We start from the raw sequence: 21,801 nt of genomic DNA, 5'->3' as shown, positions 1-21,801 counted from the left end.
CCTTCTGGAACGCTCATGCTCGCTGAAGGTCAAAGGGGAGCTGAGCTCACTTCCGGGCGGGTGCCCGACCCCGACGGCCGGCGGGCGCAGTTCTGGGGGCAGGCGGGGGGTCGGGGGGTGCTGGCCGCCGCCGCAACCGGGGCGCGGCCCCGGGGCCGAAAAAAAAGCGGCGCAGTTAAAATCGTCCTGGGCCGGGGCGGGGGGCGGGCTGCGTTCCGGGGCGGGGCGCCGGGCGCGCATGCGCAGGCGGTGACCTTTCCTCACGTGCGCGCGGGGCGGCGCGGTCAGTTGGTGGCGGGCAGCGCGGCGGCCGGCATGGTGAGTGCCGCGGGACCGGCGCCACGGGTGGGGGCGACCCCGTGGGGCCCGCTTCTCCTGCGTGAGGCGAAGGCGGTGGGGCCTGATGTGCCCACGCGGGGCCGCGGCGGGGGGGTGAGGCGGGAGCTGGGGTGAATGGGGTGGGGTGGGGTGTCTGCGGTGGCGCCGCGCAAGGTCACGCAGTCCTTGGCGGGGGGCGGGCGGCGTGGGCCGGGACTGCTCGGGGCTGCCCGCGGCTGCCCGCCGCACCGGCAGCCGGTGCGTGGTGCCGCGCAGGCCGCGGCGTAGTTAGGCCGCGCCCGGAGGTGAAACTGCCCCCCCCCCGCTGCTGCGTCCGTGAGCGCTCGTCCTCGGTGTTTTTTAAACGCTTTCGTAGAGATCTCTCGCCTGGAATCGGAGCTGGGTAAGGGCAGAGCTCAGAGCTGCCCCTGCCCTTGCAGTGACGCTTTATTCTCGTGAGCCTAACAGCATCGGGAACTGGCATTTCTTAAAATGCTCCGGGTTATGTCTCCTTATTTCCGTTAAACACGGAACCTCGCTTGAAAAAAGGAGGATCAGAGCCGTTACCTTTACAGAACCAACTTGATCGCAATTGGCAGAGTCTTCCTCCGTTGTTTATAACCACTGTGGTATTAACATTAGTTGGAGGGACACGCATCTTTCACGTACCGTCTTTCGTTCACGGTCTGCCTGTAATTTTTGGAAGAGCACGTGTGTGTACGCGGACGGGCGTCAGCAAAGGGCAGGTGAATGCCAGGCCCCTGTTCCTGCCCGTCTCTGAGCAGGGGCTGCAGGAGCACTGTCTCCGTGTGCCCTGGCAGGTCGCCCTGTCTTTCCTTTTGAACCAAAGCAAGCTCCTTCTCCCTGACCCCGGCTCGTCAGCGTTTGGCACTTGCATTTATTTAGTACTCGGGAGTGAGACTTGTTTCTGAAATGCAAGCAAGTAGCAGTAAGTAGCTGCAAAAAAAAAGCCTCAACCAACTCCCCAAAAATACCCAACAACCTACCACCAACAAAAAAACCCACCCTAATTCTGCTTAAGCAGAGGCAGATACTCTAGCAGTCAGGGTAGAAGTATGCCTGCCTTCCCGGTTTTAGGGGCTTAAACCTAAAGCTTCTTGCACAGTTGCAGTCTACTTGTAGAAGTGAATACAAATAACAGCACTCTCGCTTCAGCCTGTGGAGGCTGTGTGTCGTGATGTGAAATGCTAAGGCTTGAAAGTACCCGTAAAAGACTGGTGGGGGGTACCTGGCTAGACTTTTGCTTCTTTACTATTAAACCCTCCGCTACATGAATGAAAATGTATCTGTCCCAAGAAGTCCTTAATCATTAAATAAATACAGTTCCTATAATCAACAATTATGCTCACTAAACTACAGTAACTAAGGGTTTGGGGTTAAAAGTGGAGCTTTTCAGCCACAGGCAGCAGCTGCTGGTGTGGGGGTGGTTTGTCCATCCCTCCCTCCCCAGCTGGAGTACTTCCTGAGGCTGAGCTGCCAGCACTGCCCAGCATCTGCTTGGCTCCGTAGCAGTTTCTGATGCAATCAAAGATGGCATATGTCTGCTATTATTAAAAATAAATGTTCAGACGTTTTCTCAAACTATTAATTTCTCTCCAAGGAGAAGTTTGTTTGTTTTTTTTTTAAAACTCTTTTTAATTGCAATTTCATTGTTTGTTCCTCTTGTTACAATATACTTCCACAGGCAGGAAAAGCATTTAGGAAATTTCTGCCTCTCTTTGATCGTGTTCTGGTTGAACGATGTGCGGCTGAGACAGTAACCAAAGGAGGCATCATGATTCCAGAAAAAGCCCAAGGAAAAGTGCTACAAGCAACCGTAGTAGCAGTTGGATCGGGAGCCAAAGGAAAGGTAAATATCCTGAAGCATTACATTTGGGTGGAATTAGTAATGGTGTGGTGGTAGCTGGAATATTATCCCAAGAGAGGGATGGTTGTAGTGTAAATGTAGTGATAGCTCACAAAAATGGATGATGGTGATGACTGAAGCTGGAAGTACTAATCCAAAGAGGAGGTAGAAATCTCAAGTTCTCTCGACTGGCTCTGACATTGAATTCCAGCATTCCTTTCATTATTGGTAAAATAGAAAATACTTGCCTTTTAAAATTATTTATTGATATTTATAAGCAGGGTGAGTTGGGAGTAGGGTGGAATCCCAGAATATGGCATTCACTGTCTTGTGCTGTGCAAAATATCACTGTCCATAAGGACTAGGCTTACTGGACAAAATAAAATCGGGAATCAAAAGAAACAAGCGTTAAATAAATTTTTGTGAATTTTGCATGTTGAAAAGGCATATGGGATTATAAAAAAGAAAAAAAAAAAAACAACAAACAAAACCCAAAACCAAACAAACAAGCAAAAAAACAAAACAAAAAAACCAACCAAACAAAAAAAAAAAACAACAATCAGTCTTTGCTTCGGAAAAATGCCAGTGGTTGTGGGCTTCAGCATCAGAAGGGTTTTTCCCCCTCCAACGTAGTGTTCAGTTAGTAGCAATAGTGGAAAACAGGTTAAATTTCAACTTAGTCTGAGTCAACATGCCCTTTTCTTTACCCTGAGTCCCTCCATACATATGCTGGTTTGTGTCAGTATCTGATTTTGAAAGCTTTATATTGTGAAATGGTGCTAATATTTGGCTAATGTGCCAATATTTTATTTATAATATAAAAACATAATGAGGCTTTGTCAGGTGTTTCTAAACAACTGATTTGCCAGGAAGAATGACAAGTTGATCAAAGTAACAAAGATGGGAAGGTACTTCCAGTTGGCACTTGGAAAAATTAACCTTGGCTATAGAGTATGGAAATGGACCTTCTCCTTTCATTTCAGAAGGGGATTTCATGGTCTCAATTTCTCAGGTTTCTTCAGTAGGTCAAGAAAAGACCTCACAGTTGTATTTACACTCAGAAGTAAATGAAAATCGATTATATGCGGAAAATCACTGCAGTTCTATTGCCTCAATATTGCAGGACGCCCATACTTGAGAATTGGCTGTGTGCTTTTTTTCCTAGTTAACCTGTATATTCTAGTTTCACTGTACAATGACAGTACAGAGTTTTTGTGATTTCCTGAGTGTTTTATATGTGGATGGGTCATTGTAGTTTGGAGGAGTTCTACTACATCTGTCTATACTGTGGAAAACTGTGAATTTCTTTTTTTTTTTCAGAATGGTGAGATTCAGCCAGTGAGTGTAAAAGTTGGCGAAAAGGTTTTGCTACCAGAATATGGTGGTACTAAGATTGTACTAGAAGATAAGGTATGTGTCCCACCTCTGTGAATGCAAATTAAGCTGGTTCCCAGAATGCCCTACTGGCAGTGACAAATACTGTAGCTACTTCATAGTGTTAGCAGCATTCAAGAAATGGAGTTGTTTGTATTCAGAGGGGAGAGCAGCTGAATCCAGCCAGCGTGGGGCACCTGTAGTACTTACTATTTCCACCCCTGCTGAGAAGGAAGTAACCAAGGAAACCTCTGGCCTGGCCTTTGCTGGAGGGACGAAGTGGCTCCATATGCCAAGCATATATTAGAGGGAACCCTAAAAGGCTTTGAAATTACTGGGGGTATCCTTGCCTTTGACAGGCAGAATTGTCCTCTTACAGTTACTGTACTTCCTACTACTAAAAACAGTAACTTGGTAGCTTTCCCAAAGAGTATCTTGTGAACAAAAACATCTTTTCAAGAACTCAGCATGTAGAGCTGGTCCTCTTTAGCTTACGTTTGATTTTGTACTTTGTGACTGTGGTAGTCCTGACTTCAGAACAAGACAGTATTTGCAAAACAACTGAAAAAACAACTGATGTGACTTGGACTAATATTTCTTTTCTTTGCAGGACTACTACTTGTTTAGAGATGGTGACATTCTTGGGAAATACCTGGACTAAATTTTTCTGTTGCAGTATCAGTCATCCATTCCACTAAAATGCTAAAGTTTTTCTTTCATCATGTAAATAATGTCCTTTATTTTATAATAAACACGCATTGAGTCTCTGAAATGTGATCTCACTGCAATGAAGGAATACAAATAAAAATAGGTACAGTCAGAAATCAGTTGCTCTTGCTTGAGTTCCATTGAACAGTGAAATTCAGATGACCACCAACCAGCCTTAATTATTCCAAACAACATCATTTTATATCCTGATCTCTGTACTGAGATTGTAAAGGTCTTTACAATAAACTTCTAAAACTACTCTGCTTCTGTCTCAGTTTCTGCTATTACTTAGTGAAACTGAGTCTCAGTTGTGTAATGAACTAATCTCAGTGAAATAATTCAATTCTAGTCATACGTTATTTTCTCTAAACTTGTCTGAAGTTGGGAGATGAGATTAAAATGGTTTGCACATGGATGCAGTGATGAAGGGGACTTTCAGCTAGCTCCCTTGCATGTTGAACTTTATCTTCAGATAACAACTTCTGTCTCAGCAAGAGCTAAGACACCTGTGCACTGGAAGACTGATGCACACAAACCACCCTGCCCCACAGCAGCCTGAAAGGAGCTTGGCACTAGTTATACCTGGGCTAGAACAAAGTCATCCAGTTCACAGATGAAGCAGATAAGAACTGTAATGTGTTTTCTTACATATGTCTTACTCGGTTTTGCCAAGAGAAAACAAGTAACTTCCCTCCAGTGGTTAATCAAGCAGAATTGGGGCTAATGATGATCTTTAAGCAAGTATCTTTTTACTAATTACTACACTATCTCGGGCCAGATCTCCAGCTTGCCCATAACTTAGTAGAGACCCAATTTGACAAATTGTATTTCCTTTATCCTTAATGCAGCATTCTTAAATGGCAAGACATTTACTTAAGTAAGGCTGAAGCAATCAAATTTGCATATTTTTAACCACCCTATCTTGCCTTGGAAAAGGATTCAAGGTTGCTCCTGCAGAAGTACACAAATCTGCACTTTATACACTGTGTTCCTAGTGATGCTTTCAAAGTTGGTATGTGTACATTGACCTCATGCAGTCTAAGAACATACACTGCCTTAAAATGTTTTGATGCAATCTTGCACGAAATAAATCAGTATATGACTTACTGCTACTGAAAATTTCATAGCAGTAGTTAAAAGGTACTTCTCATTCCATTCAAGCTGTTTGGAAATTAATGTTGCTAGATACACTATAAACCTTATTCTGGAGATAACAGGAAAGGACAGAAATTAAAAATACTTGTCAGAACTTGAGTAGCTGTGGTGGGGGACTTCAGCTTCGCTGTATTCTGAAACACAGTGTATTTTCTGCTAGGGCAGTTTCAGGACCCTCCCTGCAACAGCTAAACCAGCACAGAGGTGAGCTGGAGCCACTTTTTTACCTATATGGCAGTTATCACCCAGCTGCTCCACTGGGAGCTACATTTGACAGCCTTGGCTGTAATGCCTTTTGCTCCCCATAGCTGTGGTGTGTGCTGCTTGTTGTCTGGTTACTGCCGACCTACTTTGGAGCTGTAAGTAAACCGGGCAAAATCAACACTTCAGGTGGTTAAAGTCCCACTGAAATACGTGACAGCAAGGAAGATGCTGAATTAAAAGTATGTTTTAGTATAAGGCCTACTTCTTGAAATCTGCCCTACTGCAGTTTTAAATTCAGTTAGCTACAGCAGTGTGCTTTACAGCTAAAATTTAAGATTATCACACTATAAGTACCTTGAAAAGCAACTGGTGGTGTAATAAAACAAACTCGTTGAGAAGCATCTTCCCCCAGAGTAAGCATGCCTTTATCTTCTGTGATAAGATGGGTATTCTTGTGTCGCATACCAAAGGAAGGTATTTAACATATTTACTAACTACTTATGGAGACTAGACCCCATCTCAGTAAGAAAAAGGTGCAGAAAGAATCATCTAACAGAAATGCTTAGGCCTAACATTTCAGCATTTCTCTCAATAACATCTTTTAGAGACATGAATTCCGTGGGATCCCCACTCAGCAAATCTCTTCCCGATGCTTACGGTGCTTGTTCATGAGGAGCTGCTCCAACCCGTGGTGGTGTGAGCTGAGGGCCAGTGACAACTTGCACGACTTGCCTTCCTCCCCCAGCCCCACACTCCTCAGCCAAGGCAGTGCCGCCATGCCAGCCCCCTCCCGTGCCACAGTGCTGCCCAGCGCGCACCACGCAAACCTCTTGGCCCCAAATCTACCTCCAACCCCTGCTTTCAGCCCCAGAAGGTTTTCAGCAGCTTGATATCATGCTTATTTACTAAAATATTTAGCATGGCTGTATCTGCCAGTCTTTACATAATTCATTAAAACCAATAGTCACATTTTCCAGAAAGCTTTAGTGGGAATAAGTAACTTAAGGGGGGGGGGGAAGGGAAAAAAAAAAAAAAAAAAAAGGCATTTCTAGGCCAAATCAAATGGAGGACACACTTGAACATCTGCTGGTGCAGCACAGAAGGTTTTGTTCTTGCACCATGAGGCTATCACTGCAAGCAAGGACGAGGTAACTATTACATAGCCAAGGTGATCCATCTGCTGTTACTGTTTCTTGGGCCATGAGGGCATGCCAAATTCTATATCCCTCAGGTTCTGTAGAGGAGGACAGAATCAATCACAAATGCTCTTTCCTTGATGTGTCATTCCCGTAGGAATTTGGACTTCTTTTTTCGACTGTTTTCTAGACTAAAAGCCTCAGTCTTGACAAAAACGTTACATATTGCTCTACCGGCTTTTTTGGGGGGGATACAGTCCTTCCCAACCTTTCCTCAGGCTGTCTGAATCATATGGAAACATGATGGACTCAATCTACTTTTGGTACTTTCCTACCTCAACATTTCAGAACAGCTTCCACTAGCAGCAGCTATATTGCTTTCAGAAAACTATTGTCCTGGTTATGTTGTCCTGCCACAGTAAGAAAAGGATGGAACTTTTACACACTAGCAGAAAAGTAAGGAAGGCCAGGTCCCTAACAGCACAGGAATAGTCAGTAAGATTTTGGCCAAACATTCAATTTTTTACTCTTGAAGATTATGAGGCAATGAGGACCAGGTGAAAACCAAGAAGTGAAATTACTGTTGATCAGGTTTTGTTTAAAACAAACTCGAAATCCAATAAAAAAATAATGAGCAGCTTCCGGAAATACAGGGTTAATTATCAAGGGGCAACACAAGAGACCTACAGACTTTAACATCTTCATTGAGAAACACTGCGGATTTCTTTCCTTTTTTCTGCAAACCCATAAGCCAGGTGCAGATTGATACGAACAGATACGTATTTCTCCCTGAGAGGTATTTCTTCACAGCCTGATTTAGTTCCATTTTAGAAGCAAAATGTCCATGAAATAAAAGTCAGGGACAAATGGAAATGTCAAAGCCCCAACTCTTCCGCGCTTTAGATATCAGTTAAACCTTGAATGTGATGGGGGGAGGGAAGCAAACAAAAACCAAGCAAGCTGCTGAATTTTTAAAGTACTTAAACAGCTAGAATCGCTTTTATTTTGGGACTGGCTGACTAGAATATCAATCTCGTAAAAATTAATGTTGGATTACAGCTGGCCTAATGAGGTAACAGGACATTTGTACCCTTCATTCTAATGCACCAATTCCTCTCAACGTTTGCACGGTTTCTTACACAAACTGCTAAGAAGCACTGAGTTTTGCCACGTGGCTGAAATAGCTAACGTCCTTGGGGCAGGAATGCTGACCGGGAGTAAAAAAGTAACTCTCGCAAACTGAACTCGGTTGCCTGAAGTTAGGAATGCCGCCTCCAAGTTACAGTGTAACGTGAACGGAGCGGCCATTGCTGTCAATACAAACTCCTGGTTAGCTGGGTGCACCCCCCACCCGGGGCAGGAGATCACCCCGTTACCCACTTCTCATCGTTCACACACTGGCCGGTTTTCAGCTCTAACCTGGCTCCAGGATGAGGCAGGATCCTGGTCATGGCATTGCCCAAGCAAAAGAAGTATTCAAAATGCACTTAGCTTTCTGATGGGAAAACCTAGTAAGAGATTTTTCAGTCCTGAAACGTTTCACATGCTCTAACTCACGGGGTAGAAGGAAGAGGTTTTAACACGGGGAAGCACATATTATTTAGAGCAAACGAATTGAGGAGGGGAAAATCAGACCTAGCATTCACTCTGTAATGCAGTGGAAACAGGGGCAGCATCAGGCACTAGTGTTCTCCACTTTGCAGGAAACAACACACAACTGCAACCATTTATTTATTAATTGTATAAGATGAGCTATCTCTTCTCTACCTTGCTGCTTCATCATTTTTGCTCACAGACAGAAGCAACCCACCCTTACTGACCTATTTTGTATTCCTTCCTACCATCTATTCCCTAGAAACAGAGCAGCTCCCAAATAACTTTCTTCTCGCTTATCCTACGGAAATAATGAGCCACTCTAGTCTTCCAAAATGTCTACTTGCTTGTAACAGAGTCCTATTTATCAGCCGACTATAAGCTAACAGTGCCTTTTTTATATTTTTTTTTTCCCCCAAATACAGTCAACACATGTAACACCCGGCTTAGTAAACCTTGAAACCCAAGCTAATTCTGTTTTCCATTAACACAGCAGCCTGTGACCTCTGCACACCAAACCCACAGATCTGTCAATCCTGCCTTTGAAGACCTAGAAAGGCTTCATACCTACTTTAAGCATTTTTTTCCCCCAAATCACTATTGTTTGCTTAAAAAATATATTATTAGCATTAACAACTATATATATTTAATACAGGATTTTTTTAAAATCCACACCCTTGTGGTTTATGTTGTACAGAATTTCATAGGCTCAGGTGTTGTAGAGAAGCTCGTATAGAGCAAGTGAGGACTGACCTTGCAGGAGAGCACGCAGGTCAGATGCTGACAAAGGGATACTGATGAAACGGGGTGAGATCTGAAGAAGGCGTTTTCTCAACAACTAGTCAGCTCGTTAACCTCTGGAGACTTTTCACAAAACCAACGACTCTGCTCACTGCTCTACAGCCCTACTCGCCGTGCAACCAGCCTCACCACGCAGCTCACGCTTCCTCGGGCAGGCACCGAGCCACCTGGGCAGAACGCGGCAGGAAGCACCATTAAAACTGCCCCTGTCTCCCGGGGGTGGGGGTGTGTTGTCCCTCACGAATCTAAGCCTCGCAGGAAAGCTCTGCTTTCGAAGAGGCTCCGCGGGCGCCCACACGGCGCTGCCCCACAGAGAGGCCTCCCCGGGCCCTCTGCCCCGCGCGGGGAACGGCTCTCCCGCGCAGCCCCGCGGCCAGAAGGCGGCACAGCCTGTACCTCGGGGGGGAGAAAGGGCAGAGAAAGAGGGAAAGGGCCGATGGCCGCCTCGCCTCCCGTCGACCCGCAGCACTGAGGGCGGGAAAGGCCGCGCGCAGCCTCCCGCCTCCTCTCGCGAGAAGCGCCGCGCCCGCGCGGCTGTTCCCGTTCCTCCCTCCCCGTCGCCGCCGCCGCTCGCCCCTGGGCTGTTCCGCCCCTCCTTCCCGCCCTCCCTCCGCGGGGGCCGCGGCAGCCGCAGCGCCCGTTCCTCCCTCCCCCTGCCCCGCCCGGCGCCGCCGCATCCGGGTCCTGCCGCCGCTGTCACTATGGTCATGGCGGAGGGGACGGCAGTCCTGAGGCGGAACAGGCCGGGCACCAAGGCCCAGGTGAGGAGCCGCCGCCGCCGCCGCCGCCGGGAGGGGAGGGGCAGCGCCGGCGCCGCCGCCAAGGCGCCGGGCCCGATCGGCCATGGCGGGGGGGGGGGGGAGGCCTCGCCGCGGGCCTCTCGTCGCGCGCCTCTCGCCGCGCCTACCGGGGCCCAGCGCCGGGCCCCGCTCCGCGGGATCGCTTTGTTCCCCGCAGCGGGGCCGCGGCCTGGGCCAGACCCGGCCGGGGGGGGGGAGGGAATAGGTGTGGGTGTGCTTCCCGGCGGTTTGCAGCGGCTCCGGGTGACGAGCGAGATCCCGGTGGCGTCCAGTTCGCTGCTGGGACCGAGCCGCGTCCCGGAGGGCGACGGCTGTCACCGGCGGCGGGCGCTTGCGGCACAGCCGGGTGCCGGCCCAGGCGAGCCGCGGCTGCCCAGAGCTTCGGCCTTACCTCAGCCAGGGCTGGCTTGGCTTTTTTTTTTTTTTTTTTTTTTTTTTTTTTTTAAAATACCGTCGATGTGGTACTGTTGTCGCTGTTAAAATCCTAAATCCGCCACCTGCTGAGTGAGGTCCTTGTGGGGTCGTACGGCTGGAGCGGGGCCGGGACCCGGCACCGGCCGGCCCGGGCCGCCCCCCCCGCCGCCCGCCTCTCCGAACCGACGGGAGGCCCCGTTTGCTTCGGGGCTTTCAAGGGCGATTTTACAAAGGCGCGTCTCAGACGTGCGAGCTGCCTGCCTGGTTCAACCGATTTCAGAGGCGTAACCTTCCGGGAGGCCTCGACGCGAGTTTCCCACCCTGCTTCTGTGAGGGGAGCTCTCGGTCGGGAACGGGGCGCCGTGTGGCACCATGCTGTAGGAAAAATGCATCCCTTCTCTCCTCCCATTCCTTGTCATTACGCATAGAGGTAAAATTATTACAAAACCGTGTAAGTCAGTTCATCCTCTACATGTTTAATCTCTGAAGGAAACAGAACGTTGTGTGCCTTCCGTTCAATACATCTGGGGTATTCTGAAAAACAGACTTAGATTTAGTAAAATGTGGTAAAGTGTATTATAAAGTTCATGTAGATTGAAGATTTTTGTGTATTGTGATGCAATCATGTTTTTATTGTGGCTGCATTTAAGTTTTAATTTTGGTTGACACTGTGGTATAGCTATTCAGTATGTAAATACAATTATTTCATGATATTTCAACACTGGATATTCACTCTAGATATTTATTCTGGAGATGACTATTCTCAAGAACAGATTGCTAAGCTTCACAGTGGGAACATTTTCATTAAGTCATGTCTACTAGGAAGGCTACAGGAGGCTGATGTGTGGTATCTGAATAATAAGAGGGAGTAGCACTAAATTTTAAATGTGAAAAATGAAAAGTAAAAAGATGCGTGTGTCTGGGATAGTCAAAGTTGCAGCAGATGTGAGAACACTGACGTACAGCTGGATCCGAGGTAAAACTTCCACCTCGGGAGGGTTTTATCCTGGATGATAAAATGACACCGTGGGTTAGCAGAGCTGATAACCGTCCAGTTGCACAGCATACCGACCATACCAAGAGAATGTAGTACCAAGTTAGGCCAACACCGTGTTGTATTGTATCAGTTTAGAGATGGTTTCAGTGGTGTGTTACTACTAGAATACACCGGGAGTTTTAGTTTTATATCCACTGTATAATGCTACTCCCTACAGACCTCTTTGCTTCCTCATTAAAACATGGGCTAACATGTGAAAAGGGCGCAGTATACAGAAACTTCATTTTGAAAATACAGGCTGTATAGATATTACAGCAAGATGTGGGGGAGAGGCAACGTTTATAGTATGCCGAGTCACAGAGAATTTTCCTTTTTGACACGGTCTACTATTGTAGCATTCAGGAGCAGAAGTCCTGTTTCACCCTGTTCTTGCCAAGACTGTGTGCTGCTTCTGTTAAGATGTAGCTTCCTGGAATTGTATGGACTACATCTGTTTTCCTGCCTTTTCAAGCTTATTGTAGGTCATGTGCTTTTCTTCCTCCTCCTCTATTTTTGTTAAATTGGTTTAAACTTTTTTTAACAGGATTTCTACAATTGGCCTGATGAATCCTTTGAAGAAATGGATAGTACATTAGCTGTTCAGCAGGTATTCTGAATTATGTGAAATGTTGTTAATAAGTTCATTTTCCCAAGTTTTGTATTTTGGTGACAAAACAGGGAACAGGGCATGCTATTTATCTGCTTAGAATGTTGCTGCACTGGAGCGAATTTCATAAGCACCCTATGTATATTTTAAAAATTGTAATTATTAATTGTGTAACCATGTGTGGTTTAAATGAGTAAGATTTAAGAAAATGGTGGGTTTCCTCTGCAATTCTTCTGTTTTGAGATGAATGTTGTAAAAAAGCTGTAAAACTTACCCATTCTTTTACCTTTTCTAATGGAGGAAAGCCATTTTTCAGATCTGGCATTTTTTATACCAGTATTCTTACCTGCCTGTCTACTCTTCAAATTTTTAGTTTTGTCAATCGCTTCTTAAGTAAAGAGAAAAAAGTACGTCCTTCAAAGATGCAATGTCCTAAATATACCGTCTTACTATAATTACAAGACCTAGATTTATTTTTTTCCCCCCCTCTCCTAGTATATTCAGCAAAACATAAGGGCAGACTGTTCTAACATTGATAAGATCCTTGAACCTCCTGAAGGCCAGGATGAAGGCGTGTGGAAGTATGAACATTTAAGGTAAGAATCCTCCTTTTGTCAACATAGTGTGCTGATTCTAAGTTTTGTTCATTGATAGTGGTAGCGAGTCTTTTTAAATATGACAGATCAAAAGTAATTTAAATGAAACTTGATACTTCTACTATTAAATCTGTTTATACTTTGGTATTAATTAATTTCTGAATTCCTTGTTATTTCCAAAGATTGTTGATGCACTCTGATCTATGTGTTTCAAGAGGACGTTTGTACCTCACTTCAGAAGTTTTTTTAGCACGTATTGAATATGCAAATGTAGTCATAAACTTCCATCACACTTTCTCCTACTATCATCAGTTCTTCATCTCCACTAATTGGAAATGGGATTTCTAGATGCTCCCAGGGCTTCCTCTGAAACTTGCAGGAAAATAGGCTTTAGCTGGGACAACAGGAGTACCTATGTCTTACAGTTCTTTTTGTAGCTGTAAGGAAACTCAAGACTTTTTGTCCTTCTCTGAGTTTGTTTTATGCAGTATAATCAGTATTTCCAGCCTAGGTAATTTGTGACTGAAAGTATTTTTCAGTTGTACTGTAGGTTTACACCCTGTCAATACATATCTAGTAATCCTTTTTTCTGGCATTTGTTTAGTATCCTTGTGCCCTGATTTTTTATCGTTATAAGCGTGTCTTCTAATTTTAACAAATAGACTTTCAGGAATAAGAATAGGTTCAAGCTACACTTAGGTTTATATATCCTGAATTTTTGCTTCCCATTTTCTTTTTCTCTCCTCTGGTCTGGAATAGTTTCAATAGACACGGGGAATCCTCAAAAGAGGAAAAAGTATATACACACAATTGCAAAAGACACATTTTAAAATTTTTCCCTGTCCTTTCATATATACCAAAAATCATTGTAGATTCATAGAAGTGACTTGTCATGAAATAGTTGTCACTTTTGGAAAATCTACTCAGATTTTTCTTGGAGGATGGAGGGGTGAATTCTTTTAAGTTAAAGAATGCACTTTCAGGTACATTCTAGTGAAAGCACTGTTTCTAGAAGTCCCACTCTGTTAATGATCTGTGGTGGGACTTTAGCCACCTAATTGATCTGGAGGAAGTGTACCTTAGAAGGATGGAATGATCCAGCTATATGAATCTAAAACTTACACTCTTAAGCAATTAGTTTTCTTGAAGTGTTCTTTTTTTCATTTGTATTTGTGAAGTAGCGCTTTCTTCCATAACAAAGTGGATATCTTAAACAATTCCACTAATTATTGGTTAAGTTCAGCCTCTACTGTCAGGTAAGAATTAAAATATAATTGTTTTGCTGAGTGAAAAAAATACGCTGGTGTGAATTCTGTTTCTCTCAACTTGTAGTCCTTTTATAGTGTGTTAATTCCTAGCCTGTTGCCTTTTCAGGTGTGATATCAGCTGAGGTTATTTGTTGGTATTCTTTAAGTATGATTTTTTTTCATGTTCTGATGTATTTTTTCCACTTCACAAGAATAATTTCCAAAAATGTTAAGAGATATGCGAAGAAGATCAGAATGTATAACCTTGGTTTTTATTAGATGTTTTCACTGAGAAAACAAATTGTTGATTTTGATGCTGCTGTGTTCAAATTTTTTTAGACAATTCTGCCTTGAGCTCAATGGACTAGCTGTCAAGCTTCAGGTAATTCTTTTCTTTATATTTTTATATTATATCAGGGAGAAGACTTTTTTTTTTTTATCCTAAGATGCAGAGTTTGCAGAGATTTCTTCTAAATTTATACACATAGACTTAAGCAGTGGTTTGAAGTAAGGGTTTTTTAGGGTTTTAAAGACTTCTGGTAAAACAGCTGTTTTGGTGGGGGACAGGGCAAGAAAGTGATTTGAAAAGATCAGCTCATTTTTGCTGTTGGGTGGTTTTCATAACTCAACAATTGTTTTAACAGAGTGAATGTCACCCAGACACATGTACTCAGATGACAGCAACCGAACAATGGATTTTTCTTTGTGCAGCTCATAAAACTCCCAAAGAGGTATGGATGTATTTTGGAAAACTGACCCCACTGATGTAGGATTTTCTTTCACAGTTCATATGTTCACAGTGAGACCATTATAGCTGGCTTCTTAGTCAAACTGAGAGCTTATGCAGGTAAAGAATATCACTTGTGGTTTCCCTCTTTCCCATTCTATAGTGGTTTACAAAAGAAGGGACTGCATTTTACTGCAGTATTAGAGACTTTGCACATTCCCCTCCCTCTTCTCTCTTAATTTGTGTTGGGACAGCCTGAAACTCAATGGAAAAAGGTCTTTGCTTACTTGAAAGAAGACTACGTGCTGAGAACAGGCTCTCCTCTTCAAACTTTATGCCTTAATCCATAGCACTAGGCATATAAATCTGACACTCTGAATGTGACTGCATGGGCACATTCTTAGGAAAGTTACTCCTAAAAGGTAGTGGAGTCATAAAAATACTTTGTCAGGTGGGTTATCAGCATGGCAGTAGCTTGTCTCCCTGAGTGTCCAATTACTTTAAACTTTGTTCAGATCTCCTATTGAACCACTTGATATATCTTTTTTTTCTTTTCTATTCCCTTCAGAAGGTCTTTTTCTGTTGCTATTGCTTATGGTGATAATGCACTCTGTCATATTTATCTTTGTATTTCACCTTCCAGAATAAGGTACTGGTTCTTCTTAACCTTATCCATATTGTATTGTGCTGTAAGCTTTTTTTTTTTTTTTTTTTTTTTAAATTTCCTGAGATACCTTGATTTATCTCTGAAGGTCAACTTCTTTCCTATGCCCTCCTTTAACCCTCATCCCCACTCAATATACTGTCATGCAGTAAGTCTGTTTTACTTAGCTAGGATGGAGAATTTCAGGCTGCTTTTTATCTCTGAACATGCATCATTCAACATGGAAAGCGGTAGATGATAATAACTATCAACTAATGGTCGGATAGTGGGTGATGCAACCTTTCACTACTGACAAAAATGTACAGCTGAGAAGTCTTCTTCCTGAAATTGAGGAATGGCAAAATGGACAGACATTCCTACTCTCTCAGCCTGTCTCAGTTCATTTTTACTTTATTCCTTCTACATGTACGCGATTGCAGGGTGAGGGCTTGGCTTGTTACACACTTAGCTAGAACCATAGAATGGTTTGGGTTGGAAGGGACCTTAAAACCCATCCAGTCCCAACCCCCCTGCCCCGGGCAGGGCCCCCTTCCCCCAGCCCAGGGTGCTCCCAGCCCCGTCCAACCTGGCCTTGAACCCTTCCAGGGAGGGGGCAGCCACAGCTGCTCTGGGCACCCTGGGCCAGGGCCTCAACACCCGTACAGGGAAGAATTTCTTTCTCATACCTAAATAAATCTCCCCTCTGTCAGTTTAAAACCGTTATCCCTTGTCCCATCCCCACACCCCCTGATAAAGAGTCCCTCCCCAGATTTCCTGTAGCCCCCTTTAAGTACTGTAAAGCCTCTATAAGGTCTCCCCGGAGCCTTCTCTTCTCCAGGTTGAACACCTCCAGCTCTCTCAGCCTGGCCTCACAAGGGAGGTGCTCCAGCCCTGGGATCATCTTTGTGGCCTCCTCTGGACCTGCTCAAGCAGGTCCATGTCCCTCTTATGTTGGGGTCCCCAGAGATGGACACAGCACTGCAGGTGGGGGCTCACGACAGTGGAGTAGAGGGGAAGAATCCCCTCCCTTGACCTGCTGACCACACTTCTCTTGATTTAATTCTGTCAGGGCTTTCGTCTTCCTAACACGATCCCTGGCTACCTGGACAGTTTCTCTGTATTCCTTCCAAGCTACCTGTCCTTGCTTCTACCCTCTGTAGGCTTCCTTTTTATGTTTGAACTTGTCCCGGAGCTCCTTGTTCATCTGTGCAGGCCTCCTGGTATTCTTACCTGACTTCCTCTTTGTTGGGATGCATCACTCCTGAGCTTGGAGGAGGTGATTCTTGAATATTAACCAGATTTCTTGGACTGCTCTTTCCTCCAAGGCTTTATCCATGTTACTCTGCCAAGCAGATCTCCAAAGAGGCCAAACTCTGCCCTCCTGAAGTCCAGGGTAGTGAGATTGCTGTGCGCCCTCCTTGCTGCCCTAAGGATCTTGAACTCCACCGTTCAAGATGGTCACTCAGCCAAAGCTGTCCTTGAGCTTCACAGTCCCCACCAGCGCCTCCTTGTTGGTGAGCACAAGGTCGAGCACAGCATGGCTCCTCACTGACTCCTCTATCACTTGGAGAAGGAAGTTACCATCAGCACATTCCAGGAACCTCCTGGATTACTTATGCACTGCAGTGTTGTCGCTCCAGCAGATATCGGGGTGGTGTAAGTCCCCCATGAGGACCAGGGCTTGTGGACGTGAGACTGCTCCTACCTGTCTATAGAGAGCCTCATCTGCTCGGTCTTCCTGGTCAGGAGGCCTGTAGCAGACCCCCACTATAACATCTCCTGTCCCTGCCTTCCCTTGAATCCTGACCCATAAGCTCTCAGTCAGCTCCTCATCCATCCCCAGGCAGGGCTCCATGTATTCCTGCTGGTTGTTGACATAGAGGATGACACCCCCACACCCCTCTCCCCTGCCTGTCCTTCCTAAAGAGCCTATCTCCTTCCATTGCAACACTCCAGTCAGAGGAGCCATCACATTAGCTACTCTTTTCTTTGCCAACGTCAAAAACGTCGATACGCTGGGGTGCCGGTTTGGGTTATTTGTTTTGGTTGAGTTTTGTTGATAAAGTGTTCATTTAGGCTGTAAAATAAAGAGTCTGGCAGCTTGACTATGTGGGAAACAAATGAACTGGGAGGTAATGATCATCCTGCCTTCCAGTGATGATCTAGTATATATTCTTATTATCCAGCTTTACTTAAGGAGATGCGTAAAATTCACTGTTCATGTGCATAATCACATTTCCACAGTAACTTTTTTCTTGAAATAATTTACATGGGTTGTGAAACAGAGTAAAATAAATAGCTCACTTATGAAGGAAATGTAGTTAGGCCTTCAGAGAAGCTATGTGAAACTTCTGGGAATAAATGACTAATGAAGTTAAAAGCCATCAGGAAGCATAATTAAAATGTTTCTCTTTAAACAAGTTATAAGACAATGTCATGCATGCACTCATACATGTGCTTACTCACTCTCTGTTTTTGTAGTGTCCTGCTATAGACTACACCAGGCACACACTTGATGGAGCTGCATGTCTTCTGAATAGCAATAAATATTTCCCCAGCAGGTAAAAATGCTTTCTCTTGGGAGGAGGGAGGGAAGAGGTGGCATCTAAACACTTAGAAAGCACATTGAAAGGCATAACGCATTTTTCATGGGCTGCTACTGAAAATATCAGAAACCCTGCATGTGTCACTTGCTGGGAGACTGGAAGTCTTTTTCCCTTTGCCCATCAGTGCTAAAAACCAGAGTAACTGATAGTGTTTAACTACAGGCAAAACTTTTTTTGTAGTGAGAGCACAATTTTTAAATGTGGATTATTCACCAACATTTTCATTTTCATTCCCAAAATAATCAATTGTAGACACAGATATTTGCAACACTTAAGTCTGAATTTCAGATGCAATTTATGTAGTATAGTTTTAACAATCTGAATTCAAGTCAACATCTATCTTGGTGATCATTTTGGTAGACCTGTTTTTGTAATCCTTCTCCCGGTGCTTACAGGGTTAGCATAAAGGAATCCTCTGTAGCCAAATTAGGATCAGTGTGCCGAAGGATTTACAGAATATTTTCACATGCTTATTTTCATCACCGGCAGATATTTGATGAATATGAAGTAAGTAGTTTCAAATTACATCTTGAAATAAGGGCATTTACTGAAGTTACAGCTGTCATGTAATTGTGTTATGTTTTCTTTTAGTCCTGCCAGAAGATATGCATTCAAGTGAAGTATTGATTATAGGAGATTACAGTTTTGTAAGAACTGAAATGCATACTATACATACATGCATATACATGAAAATTAATCTATATAATTATTATTTACTTAGTTGTGGTTTCCCTCATTTGGAAAAAGGGTCAGAATTTGAGAGGCGTTGTACAAACAACTCAAATTTATCTTGTTTAAAAGATTTCTGAATCGTTCAAGCACTTGGTTTAGTTAGTACTGCTTATGTATATATGTTTCCTGTTTGTCCATGCTACACAATAGTTGAGGAATTGTAATTGTAACACTGCAAAGAAAGGGAGGAACTGGTGGTGGAAGCTTGTATGCTTCCAGTAGCTTCCAACTTTTTGTTTTGTTTTTTTTTAATGGAAAGATAGAAGTTAATAGATAGAAAGGAGATAAGGGCTATAGCTGGATGTAAAAGGAAACGTGTGCCAAATCCCACTTAAGGTTGCTGGAACAGCTACGGAATGGTTCTGCCCCGTTCTGTTGGGGACAGTGTGTGCAGGAAAAGTTTCACAATACCTTAAAAATCTCTTTTGGAGCGTGGATCAGGGCTGCATTGATATTGGCATATATTCTTGTCCAGGTGCTGTTGAATTGAGCTGTGATTTACACCTGAACTGCAGTAGGGCCTGTTGTTAATTGCATAACTATAAGCAAGCAGTAGGTAAGAAGTAATACGAATTAACCATTTAGGCATTACTACTTCTTTCTAAGACTTGTAGATCTAATGAGGCAATTACATATAAGCAGGGTTTTTTAGTATGTTCTCCTCAACTGTTTAAAACATTCCTTCTATATATATTGTTTTTTCCCCTTTTTTCATCTCCAGAATGAAACGTTCTTGTGTCACCGGTTCACTAAGTTTGTGATGAAGTATAATCTGATGTCTAAGGATAACCTGATTGTACCAATTTTGGAAGAAGAAGTGCAAAATTCAGTGTCAGGGGAGAGTGAGGCATGATGGGAATGGCAGTACAGAAGCCTGTACTGAATAGAAACAAAACATTAATGATGTACTGTATATATCATTTTAGACACTTCAATCACGTATCCTCATAGCTTTGTTTAGTATACTTTTTGTATGCTGTGTGCATTGCCTTTTAATATGGGAAATACTTTAAGTTATTCATGAGCTGTATATTCATCGATGTGGCACTCATGGTTTTTAAATAAAAGTAGTATCTGTTTATAATGCCTGTTAATAAAAGAATTTACAGTTCTCTAAAATTGCTGCTAAACAATCATTAAGTCACAATCCTGAAGACGTGTCTGATTGGGTGGGAAAAAAGTGAGACTAAGATTTCACAGTAAGCCATTTCTTAATGCAGTAGTGATATTAATACTTAGATCAAAGATTATCACCTTAAATATATAATTCTGCAGGAAGCTTCTTGCAATGTAGCTTATTCCTAATTTAGCTTTTATTTTTTTAAGACGGCTTTGAAGATTTACTTTTGGACATGCATATTTCTCTATGTGTATATCCAAATACTAATAGGATCTATAGTATTAGTAATACCAGGAGGACAATTCCACTATGCTGTTGAACATATATATTCTTGATACACATCTAACCTACCTTCTGGACTAGATTTTTTGTGAACAGTGGAGGTTTGTGTACAGCCAGGGAGAGGTTCTGTCCTGTTAAGGCAGACTTCTGCTGCGCGCCAGTCCACAACTTCTCTAAAGAACAACTGTGGCAGAAAAGTCAATGGCTTATGCCTGTGCATATTTATGGCAACTGCTTACAGATTATACCTCATAAATAGTCATGTTACACTACATAACGCACTAGCATGGTCTCTGCTTGTATTCCTAGCAAAACCAGTTTAAGTACCTGAAATATCAAACCTGATTCTTTGCCAGAGTTCATCATGTTTTCAGCATTTGTTAATTTTTCTTCATTCACCTGAATTATATGCTTTGACAGAAACATTTGGATTCATGCTTCTCTTCCCTTCTAAGATGTTTATTTCAAGTTGTGTTTGCAGATTTGCAATAACTGACAATTTCCATGAGTGCTGCTTAATTGTGTTATGTCTAGAAGGATAGAATTAAATGTTTTAGAGATGAATATAGCAGACATACTGCTAAGCGTCCATGAATGCAGGGTCTAAAAGCACTAGCAGTGTTCTTACATTAAATGAATTTTGCTTAGCTGTTTAAGAAGTTAGCTGGTTGTTTCCCTCCGAGGTTGCCAGGGGCCCTCTTTTTATTTCTTTAAGCAGGTCAGAACAGGCTAACTCAGCTGGTTGCTGTAATCCACACTTTGTTTTCTACATTATATTTACCTGGAAAGAAGGGAGTCCCACCCATTTTTAATGTCTTTTTTTATAATATACTAAACATGCCTTAAATTCTCTTTTTCTTTATATGGATCAAGCACACCTCAAGCAACTGTACCACCTGGATGTAAAGGGAATGTAAATGAGAAAATAGAGAGACTAAGCTTAAGTACTTCAGCAGCTGTATTCTTCAGCAGCTCTTTCCGTCTCATGTTTATCATTGTATTTAACCGGCAGCAGGGTAATCGCATGAGGTGTTGTCTAAGTGAAAGTAGCTTTAGTTGCTGTCTATACAGCTAGCTAGAACTTGCCTTGTGTAGACCGGGGTACTTGATTTTGATAGCTATGTTGCCGTCGGTGCTGGAGGGCGCAGGACTGCAGTCCGGCGGGAGGAGGCCGTACCCGGTTGTGTCAGTCTGCTGCCGGGCCAGCCCCAGCGGGGCCCTGGGCTCCGCACGCTTCTGTGGGCCACGCTGACCGAGACAGGCAAAACCAGGGCACTGGTGTTGCTAATTACATTTCCTCTGCAAAATTAAAGAAAATGATGTGGTGCTCAGGACTGCATTAAAATTTTAAACCTCTTTTCTTCCTCTTATGCTTTAAAAGTTTCACTTCAGAACAAAACTCGGGAAGTTTTAATCCTGTTTATTCTCATTCAGGTTTGCACTGTAAAGTTGACTTGCTATACTAAGCTGATTTTCTATAAGGCCTAAGTGAAACACTGCTTGTATTTTCCCTTGCTATTGTTTACATGAGTACTGTGTACACACATGTGCCTGAATGGTACCGTAAAACTTCAGTTAGACTAAGCAAACCATTGATTTGTCTAATAAATATTAACAGGTTTAAATTTAGAATCTACGTAATAGGGAAACTGAGACTGTCTTTGAATTATATTGTAAAAAAAAAAAAAAAGGATAAAATTAAACTGTTTCTTTACCCATACCACTATATTTTGGCAAGTTATTCTCATTTTTCACGTCGTCCAAGAATGCAGGCATCTGAGTGTTTACAAGAGAAAGTTCGGTGCTCTCCCGTCTGTGCTACAACATGTGCTGAA

At 43.4% G+C, this 21,801-nt stretch overlaps 1 protein-coding gene across 4 annotated transcripts; it reads left to right on the top strand.

Annotated features, from left to right (window-relative positions):
- Window positions 1–63: 63 nt before the first annotated feature.
- LOC104368166 (MOB-like protein phocein) lies at window positions 64–21,686 on the top strand. Of its 4 annotated transcripts, XM_033010927.2 has the most exons (9): window positions 64–318; window positions 2,024–2,188; window positions 11,951–12,013; window positions 12,509–12,609; window positions 14,196–14,238; window positions 14,501–14,587; window positions 17,708–17,787; window positions 18,228–18,339; window positions 19,286–21,686. In XM_033010927.2, the coding sequence occupies exons 1-9, from the start codon at window positions 316–318 to the stop codon at window positions 19,415–19,417; spliced, it is 786 nt and encodes a 261-aa protein (XP_032866818.1). In that variant the 5' UTR covers window positions 64–315; the 3' UTR covers window positions 19,418–21,686. The 4 variants fall into 4 exon arrangements, with proteins under 4 accessions (XP_032866818.1, XP_032866817.1, XP_032866815.2 ...); XM_033010924.2 differs by lacking the exons at window positions 64–318; window positions 2,024–2,188 and adding an exon at window positions 9,709–9,917; XM_033010925.2 differs by lacking the exons at window positions 64–318; window positions 2,024–2,188 and adding an exon at window positions 10,228–10,800.
- Window positions 21,687–21,801: the final 115 nt, after the last annotated feature.

Source organism: Tyto alba, unplaced genomic scaffold, assembly GCF_018691265.1.
Source record: "Tyto alba isolate M040663 unplaced genomic scaffold, T.alba_DEE_v4.0 Super-Scaffold_7, whole genome shotgun sequence".
NCBI lineage: Eukaryota > Metazoa > Chordata > Aves > Strigiformes > Tytonidae > Tyto > Tyto alba.
The sequence above is the reverse complement of the archived record's forward strand: the minus strand, read 5'-3'. Positions and strand labels throughout refer to the sequence as shown.